Consider the following 21,448-nt stretch of genomic DNA (forward strand, 5'->3'; position numbering starts at 1 on the left):
AATGTGGTCCCTATAAATATTGAATAGAGTGGGTGATAAGCTGCACCCTTGTCTAACTCCTTGATTTATAATCATTTCGTCTAGTCGATCCTTACCTGTATTGATTACTATTTGCGTTTTATTGTAGAGCGATTTAATCACATTCACCAGGTGTAGAGGGTATCCTCTCTCTTTAAGAATGTCCCACAAACGGCATCGATTCACTCTGTCAAATGCTTTTTCAAAATCGATGAAAGCCATGTGCGTTTCAAGATTGAACTCTCTTCTCTTCTCTATTATTCTTTTTACTGAAAAAATGTTGTCTGAGCAAGAACGTCCTTTTCTGAAGCCACTTTGCTCTTCATTTAAAATGGCTTCTGCCATAATTTTTACTGTACCATTTATTATTTTGGAATAGATTTTGTACCCAACATTTAGTAAACTGATTCCCCTATAATTTTTGCAATTATTTCGCTTTCCTTTCACTGACAAACTTACAAACAGCCTCGGAAATAGGACCGGAATTTTGGATAATAATAAAAAAGGAAAGCGAAATGGTATTGTTGATCTAATAAAACAAAAAGTTTCTGAAAATATCATTTCCTGAGAAAGTTATTCAATTTACTAAAAATGACCAAAATAACTTTTAGTTAAGTTATTTTCGGTCATTTTTGCTAAATTGAATAACATTCTCAAAAATTGATATTTTCAGAAAATATTTGTTCTATTAGATCAACAATTCCATGAAGAATCTATCCTTAAAATCTCATGATTTATCTTTCACCGATCTTGAAATGTACTGGCACAAAAATGTAAACTTTAGGCGCTCCTATCTCGAAAAGTAATGAGCGAGAAAAAATGTTTTCCTGAGAAAACTTTTTAATTTTGATAGCTTGATAGTAAACAAATCGAAAAACTTTGAAAAATATCACCAGTAGAAAGTTTAATTTTAGCCTTTGCACAGCCCTAACGGACAAATAGACTGAAAAATAATATGAGATAGTCACAAACATTGGATTAGGAAAAACTGTTTTTGTTTGATACACAATTCACAATGTTCACCGAACACGAATTAGTTACATAAGTCATACACGTTAAATGAAGCCACATGATTGGTAGTTGGCGATCATGATCAAGGTGGAATTCACAAACGCACAATCCGTAGTCTGAGAGACCACCAGAGCCCCACAGTCACAAATAGCTGGATGGGAAATGCAGTTTGATTCTAAGCTGGGAAGGAGCGCCAATGAATTCAGAAACTTTTTCGTGCTACTTAGAGCGAACATGAATGAATGAGTGGCCAACATTAAAAAAAGCCGTCGAATATTTTCCGGGTAACGCGGGCATTGATCTTGAGTTATCGCTCAAATAAGCACACCGGAAATAGAGAGTTGCTGAGAGAAAAGGATGAACAGCAAGAGATGTAGAAAATTGAGAAGAAGAATAAGATTGAGAAGGATGAGGAGGAGGAGGATGAGGAGGAGGAGGAGGAGGAGGAGGAGGAGGAGGAGGAGCATAAGGAGGAGGAGGAGGAGGAGAAGAAGAATAAGAAGGAGGAGAAGTGGGTGGAAGAGGAGGAGAAGAAGAAGAGGGAGTTAAAGAGAAAAGTGGTTTATCCAGGGTTGAAGCCAGATGGCAGTGTTGGTGAAATAAATTACCAACTAATAAAGCGGGTTGGATAATCCACTGAGAAATGACGTCACCGGTGCCTGTGCCTGTGCGTGCGAAATTGCCACAAACTTGTGTCGGAGTCGATGAATTGGAAAATTGGCGCAAATCGCCAAACGACAATCTGCTCTGCCCTCTGCTGCTGCTACTTTACATTCTGCGGCTGATCTGAAACTATGTGGTTGCAGGAGGAGGTGGCGTAGGAGGAAGTAGCTAAAGCGGAAGAGAAAGAACGGGATAGCAAAGTTTGAGTACAAAATAATCGAAATTGTCACAGACGCACATCTATATCAGAATAATGAAATGATTATAATGCCTGCTTATATACAGTTACTTGAAATAATAAAACGAATATAAATAGTATATTACCCTTTAAGTGTGAGAATTCACACAATAATTGAACTAATTACTTTCAATCTCTGTAATTCAGCAGCTGTTGAATTCCACATCCCTTTTCAATGCATGAAATTGGTTTTACTGACAAAAAAATTACAACTCTGAAATAGGCTACATAATAAAAGCAATACAAATTTGACAACATGGGAAAATACTATTACAAAATAGAATGAAATGCCAATAGTTGAGTATTTGAATCTCGAGGTACTAGACCTGTTTAAGATGGTGATATAAAAATTGATTACAAAACTAGCGCTAAAAAGTAGTTACTGAGGCCGACAGTCGCAGATGAAGAAAAACATGTTATGAGAAACTAAATATACTGAATACTAGAGACTATACTATATACTAGAAACCATTTACAATATGAGAAAATGATACGAGAGGAATGAAGAAATTACAAATAACATTCCAAGAATGATGTGAATTATATGCTGAGAATAAATTAATAATAAGAATGAGGTGAATGATAACAGAGCTAAGAATGAAAGAAAGTCATCTTCTTAATATGGTACTCTATGTAAGTTGATGAGGTCTAGCGTGGGAAAAATAGGTGTCACATTGGGTGAAGATGCTTACATGCCTTCTAGAACTGACTGGGATTCAAATGAAAAAGGTCTAGATGAAAACTATGGTAATTATAAAGATTCATCATGCGGTTGATTGGAGAATTGAAGTGACTATTGGAGTTGCATTGGAGAGGAAGAAATCTGAAGCCGGAACGCCGTGGAACTGAAGACACCATATATATTCAGCAATGAAAGGAGGTAGGTTGATTGAACAGGGTTTTTCGATATATTATATAGGAATAATAGCGATTTACAGCTCCTAGATGCTTCCAGGGATTGAATTTATCAAATATGGCTCTAAGGTTAGTTGTGGGAAAATTGAAAGAACAGAACATTTTGAAACGCTTAAAGTATACAAACCTTGGAAATTTACTTTGAATTCTTTCTACCTCCAGCTTATGAGAGGCGATATATGGATGTTATACTTCAGAACAGCAGTTTAATGAACTTCTGATAAGTGTCTTATTTAATAGGATAAGAATATTCTGATTATCAAATTGAGAGCAGGTTCTCCGAATGAATTCAATCTGTTGACATGCTCTGGGACATAAACTTCTCACATGATGATTGAAATTGAGCTCAGGATCAAAAATTACACCAGGGTCTTTAAAATGATCCACTCTCTTGATTATTTGGTTATTGATTCTATAGATGGGAGTTTGCGGATATCTTTGTCTTGTGAAATTCAGCGTAACACATTTACCAATATTAACTTTGAGCTGATTTTTCAAGCACCAATCGAACAAACTATCTACATCACATTGAAGCAGCTGACAATCAGTTTCAGACCTGATCACCCTGAAGATCTTCACATCATCTGCATACAGCAGACAAGACGAATGCTTTATGACAGCCGGCAAATCGTTTATGAATATTATGAAGAGCAAAGGCCCCAAATTTGAACCCTGTGGAACGCCTGATGGGCTACTGAAAGATCTGGAATGAAGACCACTAACAGAAACAAATTAATTCCGATCAGACAGATAGGAGAGAATAAATCTAGCACTTGACAGTGAAAACCCAAAGGATGACAATTTCCGGAGCAAAATTGTGTGGTTTAAAGTATCAAAAGCTTTTGATAAATCTGTATACACAGTGTCAACACGAGTACCTGCATCAAGACAAGCTGATACCTCACTCCGGAAATGCAATAAATTAGTCACTGTAGACCTGCCTGCCAAAAATCCTTGCTGGCTATCAGCAATCCACGGTTCTTCATGATTGAATATTTTTTTCATAAATACATTTTTCGAAAATCTTTGCAAAACAATTGATAATAGCTATTGGACGGTAGTTTTCAACAGATTGTCTGCTCCCAGCTTTAAAAATGGGAATTACTTTAGCTTGCTTCCACAGATTAGGAAACGTGGATGTTTTCAGTGCTAGAAAACAGTGCTTGAAAATGAACTCAAGCGGTTCTATGATCGGAGCAGCCCTTGATGACATACGGTGGAACCATGTCTGAACCAACAGATCCATTACCTTCCAAGCTCCGTATAGAATTAACTATATCAGTCATTGAGATATAATTCAAGTGGAAAGGGGAGTGACCAATTGTGTTATCAAAAACTCCAGCATGATTGTCGCTTCTGTTGAAAACAGATGAGAAATAATCTGCAAACGCCTCTGGAATCTCAGTACCTGTGACAAAAGTATTATTCCATCTCATAAAATTCTCTGACCGCTTACCCTTCCGATTATTATTTATATATAACCAGAAGTTCATCATGTCACCACCAATACTTGACTGAGCTGAATTCATATAAGCCTGATAAGCTTGAGAAATTTTAAGTTTCAAAGCAGATCTCAATCTTCTTAATTCCTCGTCGTGATAAGCAGAGACTCTCCTCTTTCGGGCACATTTCTCCTTCAGTTTGATGTCTTCAATTATATCCCTAGTATACCACCGAGGGTACCTGCCAATCCGATCACCAGCGGCTCTTTTAGGAACACACAGGTCAAAACATGAGTAAATTATGTTATAGAAAACTTCAGATGCCTCATTGACTCCTGAACATGAATAGACAGCGGTCCAATCAGCGTCTCTCAGAGATTCATACAAGCGGAGAGAATCAGCTCTCTTGAAAACATATTGAAATTTGTCATTTGATTCATCTCCGTGATCTGCCCTCATGTGAAGCAATGGAAAAGAAATGGAAAGCGTAGGATGATGGTTATCCTCGGCAACCAAACAGTCATCGCATCTTGAAACATTAACATGGAACGAGCTAAGAACCAAATCCAAAGTCCGATTATTACAATTGACAATTCCATTATAAGACTCCAAGCCCATCACCCCCATGAAAAGTCCCAATGCAGCTGCCAGACGAGATACTCTACTGAGGTCAAAGTTAGAGCCACCTATTTCGGGAATATTCCAGTCACCAATGAATATTACATTGTTATTTGAAGATTCGATCAATTCAAAATATCGAAGATATTTAAGTCTCATAGGAAGTCGATGGTTTAAAATAAACAGCGTTGATGTAGTACGGATCTTTATTATTTAATAAAATCTCAATCCACATAGATTCGAAAACCGTTGATGAAAATTCTGATAATAATACGGCCTTAAGAGAACTGCGAACAGTAACAAGAACTCCACCACCCCTCAACCCCTGATCACCAGACCTATCCCTGCGGAAGACAGTGTACCGCTCATCGAACAATTCCTCATTATGAATTCCATCGTACAACCATGTTTCAGTGAGGACAATTGCATCAGCATCACACTCTAAAACCTTCCGGAAAAAGCTTGGAACTTTGGAACGCAGACCTCTAACATTTTGGTATAAGATATTAAAATCCAGTATTATGAGCAAAAAATAGAAATAACTGAACAAAATGAAATAAAAAAAAAGAAAAATATATATGGGAGAAGAATGAAATACGATAGGTGATTACAGCAAAATTTTAAACTGAGGATGATAAAAATTATGTGATGGAGTATTAAGTATTATCTTATTAGTATTTGTTTAATAAAGTATAAGACTAGCCTGTTCATGGACATTATAATAATATTAGATGTGATTTACCTAACCAACTTCTGATTCAAAGAAGAAGAAAAAGACAATAATAGTAGCTCCAACTGATACATGCGATTTAAAACCATGTAAGAATAAAAATTGTGAAAACAGCAGCAATCGATTTAATTTAGAATGAAAATTTTTTGGCAATCGTGAAAGTACGGAAGCTTAGATTGTTTATCATTGAATGCCCTATATATATTGCTATTGAACTGCCATTATATTTAATGCTATTATGAGCCTAGCAGTATTGCTAACGCAAAGCAAGAGTAACCTATCTTATCTGAATAGGACCGATAAAATAGAATCGAATTCATCAATAAGTGAAAACAACTTGATAGCAGGAGCATTGATTATAGTGTGATTCAGAACGAAAATTATCAGACAACAATCATGAAAAAAATTAAATTCTTTGCACCTTGTATACATTGCACCTTCATACATTGCATCAGCCAGAAAAGAAATAAGCTATCACGACATAAAGAATAACAGCAAATATTGTGATAAGATACGATGGATAAAAAACTGAATAAAAAGTTCGTATATTCACGAGTAACAGTGGCCGTTTACCTGAAACTGTAAAATAATAATATATATCCGTGACTCCAGTACAAATGGATTGAAAATTAAAGCTTATTTGAGGAGAGATAATTTAAAGCTTGGGGAAGTTTAAATCATTGTAATTTCTTATCACCGTCGGTGACCTATCATTTTCACTTTTACGGATACGAACACATCCAGTCCAATCAACCCATGCATCTTTGATTACTCCTTTCTTCTTAAGATCACGAGCCATCCCTAGAAGTTTTCTCCTCTTAGCAGTGAGACTGCGATTGATGTAGATTGGGCCTTGACCTTCAAGACCGTGGACCTGTTGCCTTCTGAGGACGCCTATCTTTCTTCTCAGCTCCATGAACTGATCAGCATCGAGACGTCTCATAAATCTGACGACGATGGCCGCAGGGGGGCCCGGCCGCATACCGCCGCCAGCCGCATCCGCCGCGTGACGTCCTCCCGTCCGAATCGGCAATCGATGGCAGGCGTCCACCATGTTCGGCGTCACGTTCAAGCCCACCGCTCGTCCCACCTCAACAATCGTCTCCATCAAATCTTCGTCCGCCTTCCCGGGAACACCGTGGATCTCAAGCGTATTCCTTCTCGTATACTGCTCTTGGTCATCGAGACGATCCTCAGTAGACTGCAGTCGCTCACGAACTTCTTTAATTTCAATCCGAAGTGAATCTATGAGCTGCTGCTGACGATCAATTATCTCGCTCTGCTTACTAATTAAACTATTAAGTTCACTCTGCCCATCCTAACCGATTTTAATATATTTTTTAACTCCTCTATACTGGCGGAGAACTGCGAGTGACTATTTCTAATTAATTGCTCCTAAGACTCCATTGAGACAGTAGGATCGGTCATATTCGAAGAGTTTGACTCGGGGTCACGTTAGTTTTAACTGGTGTGCTATCCAACGACTAACGAGTGTTGTCTCGCTGTACGCTGTTGTTTAAGACAACCAGGACAGCACCACGATGAGTTTTCGTATCGATGATTTATCAATTTCAGCTTTGAAGTATATTGTACAATATAAGTCTACATGAGAATTCTGAAAAAGGTATCTAATCTCATTATCTAAATTCCATATTCTCACATTCCATTACAAATCTCTTTACATCTCTCAAAAACCTTGATCGTATCTTGCACTGTCTTATCTCCAAGGGCTGCAGGTTGTAGAAATTTGGAGCTTTTGTAGCTAGTTCTTTCTGAGTTATAGTTATATATGAATACACTATAGTTTATATCACAAACGAATTCAAGAAAATTGAATTTGTGCTTGAGTGAATTAATTCAATAGATCAATTAACATATCCAACGAATTTTACAAAGTATGAACTGGTGAGTGAATAAATATTATCGAAAAACATGGAGTTTAAATGTCTTGAATTATGATTATGAGAATTTGAATTATTGAGATTGAGATTTATTACTGAATACAAGTAGATTACAGTGAATGTAACATAGAAACGGTTAAAATTTATATTATTATCATTCAAAAATGTGTTGTACTGTTTTATCTACATAAATCGGTGGATATTAAAAGTGTAACCATTCATAGTGAAGGATTCATTCATTCTTCCAAGGATATCCTTTTCATTGGCAACACCGAGAGAGAGATTGTGATTAAAAATTAAAATATGCATGAGTGAAATAAGTAAGAGCGAGATGGGAGTGAAGAATAAGAATAAAAGGATAATATATTCCGTGAATTATTTCGAAATTTGAACAGAATACACGGTATAGATTAGAGTATGAGTGATGGCGAAGACATTAAATTGCAAATAAGCTACTTGAGATAATCAAGACACCATTGCAAATGAAGAGGAAGAAGGAAGAGGGGATTGGAGAATGAAGAACACAAAGCAAAGATACGTCAAGGTTGCTGAGTAGAGGCAGCTGAATTAAATGCGATAACATGCTACCACATGGTACACATGTTCTCACACACATGTAGAAATATATTCACCCACACTCTTACATAGATATATACACCCCCGACACAAACATGTTCCCACGTATTGTATATAAATATATTCACCCCTGCTGAATACATGCTCTCACATAATATATGGATATATTCACTCATGTTACACACATGTTGTCACACACTTGTATAGATATATTCACGCAGACGGGCTCTTGCGAGAGCCGCGGGCTCAGATTTGCTCCGCTTCTTTGCCACAACAGCTGTTCAGCTGTTCAAATGTAAGCGATCAAATCTCCTCCTCCTCCTCCTCCTCCTCGACAACCCCCTCAACTGAGAAGCAGTTCTGTGGAGAAGTACTACTTCACAAACATGTGTGCTGAAAGAGAAGAAGTTGAATATCCTCTTCGGAAGACACATACTGTTTTCATCCTTCCGATCCTACTCCTCCTCCACCAAAACCACCTCCTCAACCCTCACCTTCACCTCCAACTCCTCCACCAACACCTCTTCCTCCTCGACTTTGTTCTCATTCTTATTCTCCTCCTCTTTATTTCCACTACCTTCCCTCTCTCCTTCTCCTCCACTCATCCTCTTCATCATCATCCTCCTTCATCTCCTCCTCTTCATTTTCTCCTCCTTCTTTTTCTTCTTCTATAAACGTGGTTAACCATCAGCAAAGTTCAGCACATACATTCACAACATCTTGAACATCGCGCGTCACAACTTGGATGAAAGTTTGCACGATCAAGTTCTGCTGAAACAACTTGGAGTTGTAATGATCAAGTAGTACAATTGCTTTACTATTTGCTACATGAACCGAGTGATAACCGCATGTTTAACGGCCTCCAACAACTCTGTTATTACAATTTACTCGAAATAATGAAAATTTTGTGTACTTGAGCGGCTGAAGAAGTGGTAGTTTCTTAAATTGGTGATCCAAAATAAAATTTCACAACTTTTATGAGACGGCGAAGTTTGATCTTGCTCAAGATGGTCTATTCCTGATCAACAACTAACACTACCAAAGATTCTAATTGAAGTAAGAATATAACCTTAGGCACTTGTAAACACTTGCATACAATATACTTCTATTCTTGCATGAACACCACTAATTCTTGCATATACACTTGTAAGCACAAAAAACTCTTAGTAAATTAGGATGAAGTATCAATAGATGAAATATCATCTCAATTTCAATGAATGAGACGTCTTTATAGCAGAATTCATAACGAGGGATTATTATTTTCGTACTTTAAAGTAGATATCATAGTATACTTCAACAAAGAAGTAAAGGGTTTCTACAGAAGATTCATTTGGTTTTAGAAATTCATAATTACCAAAGAACTTATTCGAAATGTATAATTTCCATACCAATGGAAAGAGAAAATTCCAGAGTTATTTTTACAATGAATACCTTGGGACCCTTATTAGACTGCCCTCCCGGCTGACTGTGTGACCTGGTTGCCTGGCTGACTGTGTGACCTGGTTGCCTGGCTGGCTGCATGTCCTGGCTGCCCAGTCTAATAGGATCCAAAGGTAGGATTGTAAAGAAGCTCTGGAATAGTTTCTCTTTCTAAAGATTATTCATTTCGAATGAGAGCTTTAGTAATTATGAGTTTTTGTAATCCGATGAATCTCTTGTAGTAACGAAGTATATTTAACAAACATTCCATTACTAGAATAATTTCCAGAAGTATGAGAGCTGAATAAATATTTGAGAGAACTGAACATTGAACAAATGATTTCAGCATTGATTAATCAATGACCACCCACTACTGTAAGCAGGGTTCGGCTCATTCAACAATGCTATTGACTTTGTCTCCTGCCTGAGGCGGTAAATCTTGTTGAAGAGTTAGTGAGATTGTGTGGAGGAAGAGAGAGGAGGATAAGGTTTGCGAGAGGAGGGAGAGATAAGAGAAGATGAGGAGAGGGTTTGAGAGAGGAGGAAGAGAAGGCTCATTTCACAGTTGAAGAGTCTCAGAGCACCCGCGAGACTGCTAAGGCTCTACATTGACAGTTTAGAGTTTAGAGCAGCGGCTCTATTTCGGGACAGTGGAGCAATGCTTGCTCTCGCTTGAGCTGCAGACAAATGGAGCGCCCGGTTGCTGGAACTGAGAGGCGGCCATTAGGGGGAGAGGGAATCTCCTGAGACACCTACTGTCTTTCCGTCACAATTAATTCAAATCAAGATGGATTCGCAGTTTTTTCAATCTCTTTAGAACAATCACAGGCTGTAAACTCAAGATTTGATCGCTAGTTTAATGCTTAATCATCACAGATTGAGACAGAAGTCTAGTATGCTTCTACTATTATTCACAGTGATTATAAGTTTCTCAGTCTAAAATCACTTGATACTATCCATACCACAAGTATAATGAATTCTCTCAAACAAAGTATGCCATCCACGCTCTTGTATTCGTTCATGAGAGCATGTACACTTGTATAATGTGGATAGTATATTTTTACTGACATGACTTCAATCTCATATCAATTACGCATAGTTATAAGCAAATCTTAATTTTTACTTGAAAATTTCAATGCATTCAATATTATCTCATCAGGGAAATGTGCTGTTCCTTTTTAACAACCGAATAATAGCCTAAACTTATAATTCGGATTTCTAATTCCGTTCATATATATGTTCTCAGTAGATATTTTAGAATTTAATACTTGATTCCTCTCTTCCAAAGAATTCATTAAAGCAGAATTTATTCTTTCTTTATTACAAAACTATGGAAAATAATTTTTGTGTCTAATCAGTACCTTTTATAATCAAGGATAGTAAAGTACTTAAATATATACATACTATCCTTGACTTCCAATATCATTCCTCCAATTAAATTCCTCATCAGCTATAATGAGAAGGCTGAAATTTAAAACTAAAATGAATGAATGAACTATTCATAATCAAATTTCAATAAACTTTTCATATTAATCACGATTTGTGACTTTGTATGATTATAAAAAATTCTAAGTAACTCCAAAAATTGGCTGTAATCGAATGTTAGAGAATCATTCCTCTATGTGCTCCGGGTTAGATAACTTCATGAACTATATAACTTGTAATAAAAGTTCAATGAGGTCTTTTGTTTAACTTACTTGAAATTTGAACGATCCCCTTAGAATGATTGAGAACAGATGTTGGAAAATCATTCACTCTGTAAATAATCATTGTAGCACACAACATAATTATATTTCTCAGTGATCAGAGATTTGAAGAAACCCCATAAAAAGATTCCAGTCGAATGAGCGTGTCATAAATCTGTGAGAGGTAACACTCTTCCACATGAAAAATGAGAATATTGTTGCATTCTAATCTGAAAACAAACAGGCAGAATACCACTCACACCATGGGCTTTAAATATACGCATTCACGAATTTTATCGTGCATGTTAAACACGCGGAATGCGATAATGTATGTATATGTGTATTCTCGGAAGGAAGGATTAGGCGTCAGAAAAAATATGGGGGCGAGAAACCTTATTAATGGGGCTCGGATTGATGCGGGGGGAGGTGTTGGGGAGGAAAGTTTCGCACATTCGAAAATGAAATATTACAGGGGAGTATATCGAGCTTACAGAGTTATAGTAGCGTTCGCAGACGACGACCATGAGCTCACTTATATTGGCTATGAAGGAAAACAGAAGACGCTTCTTTTCCTTATACAGTAATGTGTATATAACATTCCCTAAAGTGAGATTCACTATGAACTGTCAGCATTGGTTGAATGTGAAGCATTGATGTTATCCACAAGGTATGCTGCTGACATTCTGCAGTGAATCTAACTACTGTGATCTATCACTATTTTTATCACCCACCCCTAGAACGATACTGCAAAATTCTCAAGCCTCAGACAATTGTTTTTGTGGTAGGTAATCAATAATGTGTTTGCAAATACTGCCAGTGAGAGTTTTCTTTGTGAGGGAATGGAAATATCTTCGAAGGAGATAATCAATTCTCAAATTTTATTTATTGAATTACTAGAAAAAACTTTTGTGCAAAAGTATTCAAAAATGAATCGCTCAGAATCAAAATGAAATGCTACTTTTCGTAACTTGGACTGATCCATAATAAGGCCAACCTCCCTTGTACAAGGGGCCTAAAACGCTAACTCCGGTCCCCTCTCAACTCATTTGAGTATACTAGAATTTTTAGAGCAAACACAGAATCGTTCGTACAAAATCATGAACATTATTTCATGAACATGTTTGGCTGAACAATGCTCGCAAAAATGTGGACACACCTTAAAGGTTCGAACCCACTAGAACGTATCAGACACGGACCGTGTCAGACCATGCCAGGCACGTAAAATAACAACTATGCCCACTACACCGGATCAACAGCGGTCTATGCCAGTACATTACGCGTATGGTACGCGTATGATACGGGTATGATACGCGTATGATACGCGTATGATGCCCGGTCAGAAGTTGTTGGGAACGCGTCAGTTAGCAAGAGAATGTAGCGGTGAACTGGTTACCAACGCGGTGCATACGCGGTTACAACGGGGTTTGCAGGCGTCACGTGCCATGCAAGGAGCGTTCCGTCACAGACAAAATATACTGGCTGACAAATGTTGACCTGGACGTGCATGGCACGCTCCGTGCTTGGCCGGTGACGGAACGGTCTAATGGGTGCATTACATATCAAATGATGCAAAGAATATTTTTTTGCATGTGTCGGTACGGGCACGGTCATGGTATGATACGTTCTAGTGGGTTCGAACCTTAACAGTGTCATTTTCATCGGTTTGAGAGATGTTTAATAATACCATTTAAGTATACGGTACTACAGTAATAGATAAATAAAAGATGCATACGGTATTCCATTATAATAAATGATATCCACTAGTGTAACAAATAGGCTGAATATAATTTTGTGATGAAAACTGTTAATCATGAATTTCCTTGTAAATTGGTCATGTACTTTACATTATCTCGGTCCCCCAGGCAGTCAAAATAAAATTAAATTTAATAATTTCTCATAGAATATAATTTCATATTGGAAATTATAATTTAATCTCTAATAATGGCTTATATAAGCCAGATCACCAGGAAGCCATTTTGTGCTGACTGGAAGAGATGCTGAGCAACCATGAGATGGAGCTTCACAGTCTCCCCACCATCCAGCAATAAATTATTACAATAGATTTTTCCACCTTTCCACTTTGAAAGACAGTCTCTCTTGTGCCGCACCTCCGAACACCCTAAGACTCTGACTGGCCAGGCCCTGGCCTTTCTATGGACCTCACCTTCCAAACAAAGCTGACGAGATGCTCATCATGAAGGGTATTGGTATCGTACTCAATTCTTCAATTTATTAGTTTAATCATGCTGTTTTTTGTTTTTTAAAGGAATTTGAAAATAATGAATGGAATGTAGAGAAAATTAAGAAAGAGGAAAATCCTCAAAATATGAAATGAATAGTTTTAGAAAATTGATCAAATTAAAAGTAAATAAAGATTCTTTTTTATATAAAATAATTTGATAATTGTTCTATAATTGATCTGGTTTCTTTTTGTTTATAAATTATAAAAATATTAGCTTATACGTTTAAAATTGAATTGTTCAAAATTTTAAACCAATAAATTATGTATTTCATAGAATTAATTCTTATTTTTATTTTTTTTAAATCTGCTCTACCATTTTCATGATTCAGTTATGTATCTCCTTTGTAACTTTTCTTCCCGTTTGGGAAGTGGTGGATACCCCAGAAATTTTCAAAAATACAAACATTGGTCACAAATGGTGATACATATAAATTGTTATTGAATATTTAGAAACAAATTGTAGAAACATTTTCCGATTCGTCAGTTATGAAATATTGGTGATAAAATCAGATCAAAAAGAGTTTGACAGGAAAATAGAGTTACTGTAAGTATAGTTTCAGTTTTGATTGATAGCTTTTAAACGATATAGGTTATAACATAATTTTACTGAAGAACAAATTCTTTAGAAAACCATATTCTCTAACAATACTGTATTTTCTAGAAAAAAAAAACTGAAGATTCGGTGTAGATATATTTTCTTCAACTAGTTTCTAATCATAACGGCAGTAGACCTACATATCAGAGGAATTTGCAAAGAATATTATTTGTTACTATAGTATTTTTGTTAACTATAGAGATAAAAAATAAGCACAGTAATAGAACTATCAATTTGGTATAGCCTAGTCCTATATCACTTCAGTCCTACATCCACAGTCCAATATTCACTTCAAAAAGTTTGCATAGCATAACTTATAAAATAGCATGATTAATTTCCATTTTAAAATGTTAGCATAAATTTCAACTAATCCTGAAAGTTAAAAGAGATTCTCACTATCACTACGTTATTATAGTTGCATTAACGTACTAAATAGCCTTACCAGTGATTACCTTATACCTCACCATCCTACTCTTCAATTCCTCAACACCTCCAAAATTATCATAATCGAGTCAGGGCATAACTCATCCAATTGATTTTAAACACCATTAAATCACATCACGTTAACATTGCAATCATGATCAATTCGTTTATTGATTGCTTCAGATAACATATTAGCGTGGTTAAATGTGAATGTAATTTTGTGCAACTGGCCGTCAAACTTGGAAAATGACTAGGCATAATGAAAGTATTCCGTTATATTCTCTTTCGAGCTAATAGTATTATTTTCTCCTCAACAGATTATACAGAATTTATAAGAATCTCTAGATCTTCTGCACAGTGTAAATTTAAACCAAATCAAAACAGATAATTCATGATTGTGATCTGTTTTCATTTAGTTTGAAGTAGCACTTTCCAAATGTCTAAAAGGTACAAAACGGCAGAAACAATAATATTCTATTGTAGTATAATTTCAACGGAATATTTCTCACTAGTGAATTAAATTAAATTTCATAATTACTTCTAAACAGTCAAATATTATTCAAGAAATAGAATGATTTCAGCTTTTCCAAAGAAAAATAGTAAAATAAATGTCAAACTAAGAATAAAAATTGTTTTCAAAATTATATCATTTTATTTACATGAACAACAAGAAAACAATGGATATATTATTTCATAATTTCCATTATAGGGGTTCGGTGTTCATTGCTCTAATTAATATTAGACAAACTCAATTTGCAGGATAACAAATTATCAATATGTTACATAATCCAAGCAAATCTGATACAACGTGATATCATAGATTAAAATAATATAATTGCTAGCTTCATAATGGTATTTAATTATTATATGAACAGTGATGAATTTGAAGCATAGTAGCCTATTTTAATTGTACATAAAAATATTCCAATAAATATATAGGTAGATTTTGAAAATGAGAGAGTGGATTTTGGTAAAAGATAATATTTTCAGCTAAATTTGAATACTGTTGACATTCAAGATATCTCTAGATTTATCATTGGAATACTATAATCTTCATTTCTCTATTATGATTCATCATCATTCTACTATTTTTTTATAGCTTTGGAATCACTGGCAACTAAATATTATTTATCAAATGATTTAGTTTAGAGTTTTCCTACTATCATTTCTATCTCTAGTACCTATACCTTCATAATTTTATCATTTTAAGAATTTATTTCATCTTTAGGAGTTATTTAATGAATTTTACAAACTTGACAATTGGCCAACTATTACTTTCAGAACTGAATAAATTGAACATTTATTGTAACTTTTCCTAGCACACAAATATTATTTACCAAATCATATTTTCTAGAAAATCAGTTCATCAACTACAGTTTTTATCACTCATTCATCATGTTATCTATCATAACTAGCAATGGTTGATTAACAAACGGTTTAAAGAATTACAGATGACTTTAACTAAATTAAACAATTGATCTGTTCCCAATGAACTTCTACTCTGCTGGCAAGAAAAATGTTACATTGGTTCTTACAGGATCAATATATTCTTATAGTTCTTACAAGGTATTAAAAAATAGGAGTATTCACATATTCTCAGACTGCCAATATTGGTACACTCCCATAAAAAGTAATGGAAATTTTTTTCAGCAAAACAGAAATTCATTGGAAAGCTGGGATTCTCACTACTTATAATGTTCTATCTAATCAGAAAGTAATCCATCACTACTGTCAGCACTGGCCATTGTTTTACTGATTTTCTCGAATCTATTGAGCACAAAATGAGTGGAGTCCATGAATCGTTCAACACAGTTCACTAAGCAGGCTTCCGATCGACTCTCCAAGCGAGGGGTGGGCTTATCAATGCAGGTATCCCAGCATTTACTCGTCAATTCAGAGACAAGATTCTGTGAAAAAAGAAAGATAAATAAGAAAAAATATATATTTCAAGTAATTAATAGTATAAGTTTAGTAATTATTATAATTTCAATAATTACCGTATCTACAACTTCATGTAATTTATTTTTCATCAATGTAGGTATCCCAGCATCTATTGGTCACTTGAGAAACAAGAATATGTGGAAAAATATGAAATAGAACTGCTAAATATATATTTTGTTAGAAATTAGATAAATTTCTAAATTTACTATGAATAAATTTACTATCTGTAAGTCAGTTTAAAGATGAAATTGAGTGAACAGAAGGACAAACAAACAAATATGAAATAATACTGGGAAATTGCCAGACTTGAGTACAACAATGAATTATGATTTATTATTTATGGATTGAATTATCATAGCATTTATTAGTTACTTTGGAGACGAGATAATGTAGAATAGAATAGATATAGATATTGAATGATATAATGTTGAACAAGCAGGAAATTGCTCAACATTAAAACTGGACTTTTATCTGTAAAAGATGCTCATTGGAGCAGACTTTAACTATCTTCTTCTGTCATGAAATAATTGATTTTTAATTAATTAATAGTAGACTTAATTCTTAATGGAAGAATGAGAAGTCTATTATTGTCTATTATTAGCCCGTTGTGGGTTGGGGGAGCTTTGAGTCGAACATCTTACTCAAGAATTAGTTTGAAACCAGAATACACCACAGTAGGCCTTATCCCTGCTTGTCGTAGGAGGCAACTAAAAGAGATCCCCTTTCAAAAACCCTTCTTCTCCTCCTTAAGGCTGTGTAAAGGCTAAAAATAAACTCTCTACTCGTAATATTTTTCCAAGTTTTTCGATTTGTATATCATCAAGCTATCAAAATGAAAAATTTTTCTCAGGAAAACATTTTTTTTTTCGATCATTACTTTTTGAGATATGAGCGCCTGAAGTTTGAATTTTTGGGACAGAACATTTCAAATTCGGTAAGATATAAATCCATGAGACTTAAAGGATGGATTCTTCATGGTATTGTTGATCTAATGAAACAAACATTTTCTGAAAATATCAATTTTTGAGAAAGTTATTCAATTTACCAAAAATAACTCAACTAGAAGTTATTTTTAGTAAATTGAATAACTATTTTAAAAATTGTATTTTCAAAAAAATTTTGTTTTACTAGATCAAAAATACCATAAAACCTTTTCATTTTGATAGCTTGATGATATACAAATCGAAAAGCTTTGAAAAATATCACGAGTAGTGAGTTTATTTTTAGCCTTTGCACAGCCTTAATATGCTTTGGAACTTTTCATTTCTAGAATGGCACTTTCCATTGATTTAGCTTTGTGTCATTCTTTCTTTCTTGTTCTATCTGTCGGTCTTCCGTGGTCATATTCTTACTTCTTCTTAGGCCAACCCAAGGTGTGATGTGGACCGTTCTGATTCTGATGTGTGTTGCTTTTATATGGTGTCTAACGGTAACTTCAGGATACCAGGCGCCCTACTGTAGTATTTAGCTTTGCCTGGACATGCGGGCTCTGTCTGAGTTGACTCACTATTCGTGAGAACCACATGAACAAACCAAACCCCAAAGTAACTCCAGGAATTGCCTTGCCTTCAAATCCATCGGGATCTGCCCCTTCAAGGCAGGTTTCTCAATCTGAAATGGGTGTTTCAGGAACGCATAAGGTTCCGTTGCACTCGTATGTAGAGGCTATCAACATTGAAAAGGCTTCTACTGATCACAACATGGATGACGTAAGCTTAATCACACCATCTCAAATGAAGAGGAAGGATGAGCTTCTCAGACCACTGCTCAAAGGAGGGCGGCCATTCAGGCAAAACTTCTTGTGAAAGAGGTGATGCTTTTGACCCATCAAAAAGAAAAAACCTAAGAGACCAGAGATGGGTGAAACCCCAGGCATAAATGTGGGTCAAGAGGCTGAGTCGATGGTGGCCAGTCGCCAGGCGCCCTAAAGGCAATTTGGTGACCCCTCCCTCAGCGGTAGGACCTACAGAAAAGGCCAGGAGTGGAATTCACGTAGATCATGTGGACCAATCAGTCTTAAGAGACTGCCAAGCATATAAAACGGGATTACAAGAGACTAGTGGCAAGAAGAAGGACTCTGTTTGACTGCAATCAACTAGGTTATGAATGAGATGTTAGTATAAGGAAAAATCCTGGATCTTGTGAAGGACACAGATATTGGTTTGCCCAACTAACTTACTTGGGAACACAATAAGCTCCGGTTGACATGTGGGGATCTTTGAACCTTTGGATCCTTGAATCCGTCCCTTCAAACATAACACAATCTATTATAATGAGGCCAATCTATTATAATATTGTATGATCTGTATTAGTGTTAAGCTGCGTATAGATATACGCGCCTCCAACCCACTCCGCCCTCGTTCCACCATCGCTCCGCCCTCGTTCCGCCATCGCTCCGCAGTCGCACCGATCATGAACGTTACGGGAGATGTTAGCTCTTCTTGCGTTCCACTCTTGCTCCCCGGTCGATCATCAATCGATCTGCTCTAGTGACGTTCGATTGCGGAGCAGAGCGAAAGTCTGTACGCACCTATAGAAGCGAGCCATAATAGCAATGCTAGGTAAGTCTCCAAGGGAAACATGTCGTCCTTTATTTGTTGAGTTGAAACTGATAATTGTGCAAGGTCTTTATATTCTATCAGCCTTAATAAATGCCAAGATACGTCTGTTTGAGCATGATGAAAGAGGTGCACTTCACAGCTTTAATGTTATTTTATTTATTCATATGGCTTTTATCGGCAGAAAGATCCTTTTGGATGTGCTGCCTTGCCGTATTACCCAATGTTATTTCCTATTAGCACTCAAGTTTATAGGTTATATATTGGGTTCTTCATGTTTTCTCACTAAAAATTTGCACTTTAACTTCCTGAGTTTCTATTTTATGAAGTTTAAAATTAATAAAACTCATTTCTAAACACAAATTTACATTAAAAACCAAACAAATATAAAATTTTGATGATATTATTGAAGCTTAAAATTTCACATTACAAATTTTTCCATGGCAACCAAAATTTAATGTTAGAACTAGTCATGATATTAGTGTTTCTAGATGCAGACTTAGAAAGTCTAAGGACCACTGGCTTTCTTTTGTTATAAATCACAATTAAATCTCCCCTTTAATCTTCCTTGACGCTCCTCTTCTTTCTAGAGAGATAGATCTCTAGATAGTATGATTTCTCAATGCTTTTACTTTATTTTCTCGTCAATTGAACTATACTAGGTACTGATACTCAAGGTTTGATTCTAAATAAGAATTTTGTGGTTTAATAGAAGTTTGTAGTGTGATTTTATAGCAGTTTTATACCGGCCAGTACGTGGTTGAATAATACGACCGGTAAGGACGTCTTATGGGTCCACAAAATATCTACTCCAAAACATGCGCTCTATAATCAACAGCAACAAGGGAGGCTTGAAATAAAAAAAATGGTCGAATTTTTAAACTATTGTAGAACAATATAAAAAAGGATGAAGGAATAAATATTGCCACCTTTATAAACAATAGGACAACCCTTTCCGATCCCATCAAACTGTTGCATTTTCCAACTTCAGGTAGAAAACACAGTTGGACCCACCAGAGACCTCAAAGCCTGAGTTTTTTTTAACAAATTCCTTTTTTATGTGCGAGATGCTCATTAAATGTGTTCAAGATGAAATTGCATCAGTAGTTTTGAAGAAACATAATTCTATTAAATAAATGGATTTTTATCTGGAGGCTGTGATATTGATGCCTGCAGTCTATAAGGCCTGTAGTCTTCTTTGTTCTGTAATAAATAATCTTTCGTTCAAAACAATATTGAAGTATAGATTATTTATGTTTTATACTATGTTTCTGTGATTTGACCTGTTTCTGATAATGAGTGTTATCAACTTGCTTGCTTTTGATTATGAATAGGGCCTAGATGTTGTTTTTCTGTGATAATTAGATTCAATTATGCTCTGGACTGATTCAGCAGTGGAATAAATAATACTTTTCCATGCATTGTTGTGATAACTGACAGGATTTAAGCTTATATTGAATGGAATATAAGGACTATTGGATTGAATTTATATTGTATATTGTACTGACTCCAAATTACTGTATGACGAAACTGTATGTTAGTAAAAGTATGAGTAAATAAAACATTATAAGCCTATTATTATTAACAGGTGTAGTCTATTATACCGCATCTACATGTTGGCCCAATGACGATCAGCGCCAGTGTGTAGATGGGTGGTTTGCCAGCACTGGCCTTCATTTACCTAAGTTGAATTACCAGGCTGGAGCAGCTACTGGACCAGCATGTAGATTTGGCATGATTGAAGTGTGTGTCTGCTGACAAATCAGCATTTTCATCTACTTATTTTACATCATTAAAGCTTTTTTAAATGAATTTCTGCTGTGATGGACAGGAGTAGAATGCCATTAGTTTTTATGGAAATGCTCACACAATAGCAGAATTCTGAAGAACAGAAATTAATATATATATTAATTTCTGTAAAATATATATATAATTTGATCACAGATTGATCCGATATTTCCTTTCAAATTATTCTCCCTTATAGAGGATCAAAGGATAGTTGAGAAATGTATTGAAAGTTTTAGTTATTGCATCAGCATAAACTAGACCTACGTTACAAGATTTGCAAACTTTATTTACTATTTAACCAGGTATTTTTTAAGAGAATTTGAAACAAATTGAATAAAGCATAAATAAAATTACCTGAAAACGTTGTTTTTGAACCTGTTCTTCAACGAATTTTTGAAAATGAGGGTCATTCTCGAGATCAGCGGTGCTAGCCATTGAATTGAAATGTAACTTACAAGTTTTGCAGATTAAGACTCAAGTAAAATGCTGTAAATTGGTTTTGATGATAATACTGTGTAATGTTTGAGAATAAATTTTAATTGTTGATAAATGTGAATATAATTTTATAGCTTGTACTGTTAAATGATTCTGCTACAATACAAATAATTTTAAAATCAAATTTCAAAATTCCATAATTTTTAGGTTATGTTTAGTTTCACATCATCACATGAAACATTGCCTTCTA

The 21,448-nt window shown here is 35.4% G+C and overlaps 1 protein-coding gene across 1 annotated transcript; it reads right to left on the reverse strand.

The window, feature by feature from the left end:
* Nucleotides 1–15,105: 15,105 nt before the first annotated feature.
* Nucleotides 15,106–21,434, reverse strand: LOC111052256 (mitochondrial import inner membrane translocase subunit Tim8 A). Its single transcript, XM_022338886.2, has 2 exons — nucleotides 21,118–21,434; nucleotides 15,106–16,383 (listed from the first exon to the last, which is right to left on the reverse strand). Exons 1-2 carry the CDS (start codon nucleotides 21,196–21,198, stop codon nucleotides 16,180–16,182), a joined length of 285 nt encoding a protein of 94 aa, XP_022194578.2. The 5' UTR covers nucleotides 21,199–21,434; the 3' UTR covers nucleotides 15,106–16,179.
* Nucleotides 21,435–21,448: the final 14 nt, after the last annotated feature.

Source organism: Nilaparvata lugens, chromosome 7, assembly GCF_014356525.2.
Source record: "Nilaparvata lugens isolate BPH chromosome 7, ASM1435652v1, whole genome shotgun sequence".
NCBI lineage: Eukaryota > Metazoa > Arthropoda > Insecta > Hemiptera > Delphacidae > Nilaparvata > Nilaparvata lugens.